The following is a 2546-nucleotide window of genomic DNA, read 5'->3' on the forward strand; positions in this document are numbered from 1 at the left end:
GCCCCCCACCCTCGTGGACAGGGTGTGGGCCCCCTGCCTTGATTCTTTCGCCGGTATTTTTTATTAATTCCAAAAATAATCTCCCTTGATTTTCAGGTCATTCCGAGAACTTTTATTTTTGCACAAAAATAACACCATGGCAATTCTGCTGAAAACACCGTCAGTCCGGGTTTGTTCCATTCATATCATGCAAGTTAGAGTCCAAAACAAGGGCAAAAGTGTTTGGAAAAGTAGATACGACGGAGACGTATCAGAACACCGGGGATATCAGATGGTCGCCAGGCAAACACATCGATATTCGCTCGCAGGAAGGCAACAAGTGCGCTTTCCTATTTGTCATCGAGGGTGCGCTGATAGTGACAGTACCATCAATGCCAGCCAGCCCTGCCAGGACATTCTTCACTTGGGGTGCAGCAACCTTGGATCTCTTGCTGTTAGAACACTCCAGCACGTCGTCAATGGGTGCCCTCCACTCGGTGGGGGCACGCTTCCTGGACTCTTTGCCGGAGGCCTTACAGCTTCTCTTCTTTCCTTTGCTTTCCTTGGAGGGAATTGCTGCTACCACTGCCTCTGCCGCGACAGCGTCCTGGTACATCTTCTCCACACAAATAATTGTGTCCTTCTCATCCGATGGGACGGTGATGACTCCCAGTGGCCCAGGCATCTTCAATGTGGTGTAGGCATAGTGTGATGCCGCCATGAACTTAGCTAGGGTCGGGCGTCCAGAATCCCATTGTACGGCAGGGGGAGATCAACCACATCAAACACAATCCTCTCAGTCCGATAGTTCAGCTCTCCCCCAAACGTTACCGGCAATGTGATCTTTCCCTTGGGATGGCTCCTGCCGGGATTAACTCCTTGCAACGTGCTAGTAACCTCTAGCTCTTCTTCTCCTATCTGAAGCTTGCTGATAACTGCCGTAGAAATCAGATTCAACCCGGCCCCGTTGTCCACCAACATCTTTGTGACCTTGAGGTTGCGGATTGTTGGAGAGACCAACAATGGCAAAGATCCTACCGCAGTGGTACGGCTAGCACTACTGGAATCAGGATCTTTGCCGTCAGCTGGCTGATGGCAAAGAAAGTCTTTGCCATCAGGTTAAATGAAACTGAAGGCAAAGACTAAGCTGACGGCAAAGATACTATTTGCCGTCAGCCGGCTCTTTGCCGTCCGCTAGCTGATGGCATAGGTGCATTGCCGTCCGCTCGCTGACGGCAAAGAGGGAGGGTGGTCCACCAGCGACAGCCACCTAACGGCCATTTTCTTTGCCGTTCGCTAGCTGACGGCAAAGAAAGTGCACAAACTAACATCCGTTAGCTGGGCTCTTTGTCGTCTGCTAGCAGACGGCAAAGAACCGTGCCCTAACTAAAAATCAAACACGCCCGTGCCCGACCCCTCTCTCTGTCCCCTCTCTCCGCCCCGTGCCCGAGCCGCCGCCGCCCCGCGCCACCCCAGTCGCCGGCCGTCCCGCGCCACCCCCGTTGCCGCCCCGCGTTACCCCCGTCGCCGGCCACCCCACCCCTGTGCCGCCGCCGCCCCGCGCCACCCACATCACCGCAGGCTCCGCTCTGCCACACCGGAGTACGAGTTGGATGCTTTCGAGTTCTTTAGTATCATACTTGGGACTTCCTCCAGGAGGCAGGTATATAAAAGGAGAGATCTCCCCTTCACCCATCTCATTATGATAACTCTGTTGTTTGCTACATCACTCCTTGTCCCAAGCTGCAGAGGCTGCCTGACACTTTTATGAAGATGCTGGACGGCCATCGGCCAAAGAATGTGAAGGTGCGACAGGCCAGCAGCGGGCTTCGCAGGCATTGGGACGTGGAGTTGGTGATCACGTACGGCCACATGTACCTGTGTCATGGCTGGGAGCAGTTCTACCGTGCCTATGACTTGTGGCACGGGTACTTCCTTCTCTTTAGGTACGACGGCAATGCCATGCTCACCGTGAAGGTGTTCAACACGACTATGTGTCGCATGCGCTACCAGGACGACGATGATGCTAGTACATTCTGCCTCTTCTTCCTCTACATTTGTCTTTGTCTCACATCGATTGTTAATGGTCATTGTTGCATTTGGTCAGGCAATGGGAGCAGCAACAGCGACTCTGGCTACAGTCAAAGCAGCAGTGACTCTGGTTGCAGCAAAAGCAGCAGCGAGGATGATTCGGAATGGAGTGGGGAAGAAGAGTAGCAGAGTGGGGATGAGGAGGCCCAGGCCGACGATGGGCAACAGATGGTGGTGGCTGAGGATGACCTAGCGATGGTGGTGGCTGACGATGGGCAAGAGATGGTGGTGGCTGAGGATGACCTAGCGATGGTGATGCCTGAAGATGGCCTCGCGATGGTGGTGGTGCCTGACAATGACCTCGCGATGGTGGTGGCGCCGACGATCCCACAGCCGGGCGACATGACCATGCCAATTGTGGTAGAAGACTACATCCCACTGCCTCCACTGCCTCGCCGCTCTTGGTGCATCAGGATGAGGAAGGGGAAGGAGAAGGAGAAGGAGAAGAAGAAGGAGTGAACTATGTCAGGTATGTT

The 2546-nt window shown here is 54.2% G+C and overlaps 1 protein-coding gene across 1 annotated transcript; it reads left to right on the forward strand.

Annotated features, from left to right (window-relative positions):
• The first annotated feature begins 1752 nt into the window (after window positions 1–1752).
• Window positions 1753–2196, forward strand: LOC109765569 (B3 domain-containing protein Os03g0212300-like). Its single transcript, XM_020324362.1, has 2 exons — window positions 1753–2038; window positions 2087–2196. The coding sequence occupies exons 1-2, from the start codon at window positions 1753–1755 to the stop codon at window positions 2194–2196; spliced, it is 396 nt and encodes a 131-aa protein (XP_020179951.1).
• Window positions 2197–2546: the final 350 nt, after the last annotated feature.

The sequence above is a fragment of the Aegilops tauschii genome, chromosome 6 (assembly GCF_002575655.3).
Source record: "Aegilops tauschii subsp. strangulata cultivar AL8/78 chromosome 6, Aet v6.0, whole genome shotgun sequence".
Lineage (NCBI taxonomy): Eukaryota > Viridiplantae > Streptophyta > Magnoliopsida > Poales > Poaceae > Aegilops > Aegilops tauschii.

What these genes read in the sequence shown, in the direction of transcription:
- LOC109765569 (XM_020324362.1), top strand. Translation starts at nt 1,753, where the DNA reads ATGCTGGACGGCCATCGGCCAAAGAATGTGAAGGTGCGACAGGCCAGC. An exon ending in CCTCTTCTTCCTCTACATTT is followed by an intron (nt 2,039 to 2,086) that starts GTCTTTGTCTCA and finishes GCATTTGGTCAG; the next exon opens with GCAATGGGAGCAGCAACAGC.